This window comes from Myotis lucifugus, unplaced genomic scaffold (assembly GCF_000147115.1).
Source record: "Myotis lucifugus unplaced genomic scaffold, Myoluc2.0 scaffold_10, whole genome shotgun sequence".
Classification (NCBI taxonomy): Eukaryota; Metazoa; Chordata; class Mammalia; order Chiroptera; family Vespertilionidae; genus Myotis; species Myotis lucifugus.
In genome coordinates this window covers 4,054,699-4,055,954 of record NW_005871058.1, presented here as the reverse complement: position 1 = coordinate 4,055,954, position 1,256 = coordinate 4,054,699, and the positions used below count along the sequence as shown (strand labels likewise).

General features: G+C 39.3%; 1 protein-coding gene across 1 annotated transcript in view; it reads right to left on the bottom strand.

Moving 5' to 3' along the window:
• IKBIP (IKBKB interacting protein) overlaps positions 1–1,239 on the bottom strand; it is an 18,945-nt gene extending 17,706 nt beyond the window's left edge. Inside the window, exon 1 of the mRNA XM_023749909.1 lies at positions 369–1,239. Within this exon, the coding sequence (XP_023605677.1) occupies positions 369–382 (14 nt within the window). The 5' untranslated portion in view covers positions 383–1,239. The remainder of the gene's footprint in view (positions 1–368) is intronic.
• Between the last annotated feature and the right edge of the window lie 17 nt (positions 1,240–1,256).

Here is a 1,256-nt window from a genome sequence, read left to right as displayed (position 1 = left end):
CTTAAGTTTTCCTTAATTTCAAAGGCATAAAGAAACTGAAAAACTGTTACTCTCTGGGGCATTTTTAGATCTTGCTTCCCAGCAACTGTCACCAGTTCTGGCTCAAATAAACTATTAATAAAAATTCTCTAGTTTTGGACATTTCTTATGCCAACAGATTACTATTAGTGTTTTTCCCCAGGACAGGAACTAAATTTTTGAAAGTGAACAATTTGTGATATAATTTAGCTCCCATGAATATGTATCTTCAGATAAATTCAGTAAGTAAAACCAGTTGATCAGGTTCCAGAGAAAAGCAATGTATATCTTTGAGCAAACTAAGTTCTATCACTGAATAACCTTCCCAATACAAAAAGGGTTTAACTTACCTAAAGAAGGCCATGCATTTTAAGGTATAAGAGCAGTTTTCAAAACAGTAAATTCAGTACGTTTATTCCTTTAAGACCAAAATAAAATGTTCCATAAACAAAAATAACATTAGTAAAATGACAATATATCAAGAGACCATTTAATAATCAACATTTCACATCGCTGTGACAAATCTTTTATTAAGTTCAACTTAGGATGAGTCACCACTAAAGCACAATTCGAAACTCACTAGCGTGAAAGATGTTCTAGACTAGAGGATGCCCAGGGCCCCTTCCAGAATTTGATCACTTTCGAAGACGAATAACTATCTTCTAAATACCTTAAAAATCAATGAAAAAATGGAGGGAAAGTCTAATGTAAAGTGTGTCTTGTCACAAGTGCTACGACATACGTTTGTAGCTTCCCAGAACCAAAATTCGATCTGCAGGCTAGGAATAGACTCCACATTCACATGAACGCATGCACACGGATCAGAATATGAGAAATCCTCCAAGCTTTGATATAATCATTAACGTTTGTTGCTTTGAGATCCTAATGAATTCTTTCAAGGTTGCACACGTGGCCATCAGGCATTTACAGGGCGGGGCGAATCTGTCCCGGACGCATGCATAGCGGACTGGAATAACGTGTTTATGGAAACGGTAGAGCTTCTGAAGTGTAGCAGGCACTGCATAAAAAAAAAGTTTGGCCGAATCTGTTCTCTCTTAAGAAATGGCTGACTCGTCCCAAACCTCCCCCTCAACTGCAGTTGAGCGATCGGGGCGCGATCCTGGCGCAAAGTTAAAACGAGTTACAGAAAAAGAGCGAAAAGGAAGAAGTTGGGTTGTCCCTTGGTTGAGGTCGAGGCAGAGGAACAGAAGCCGCAAATTGGGGGGGCGCGGGTGGGG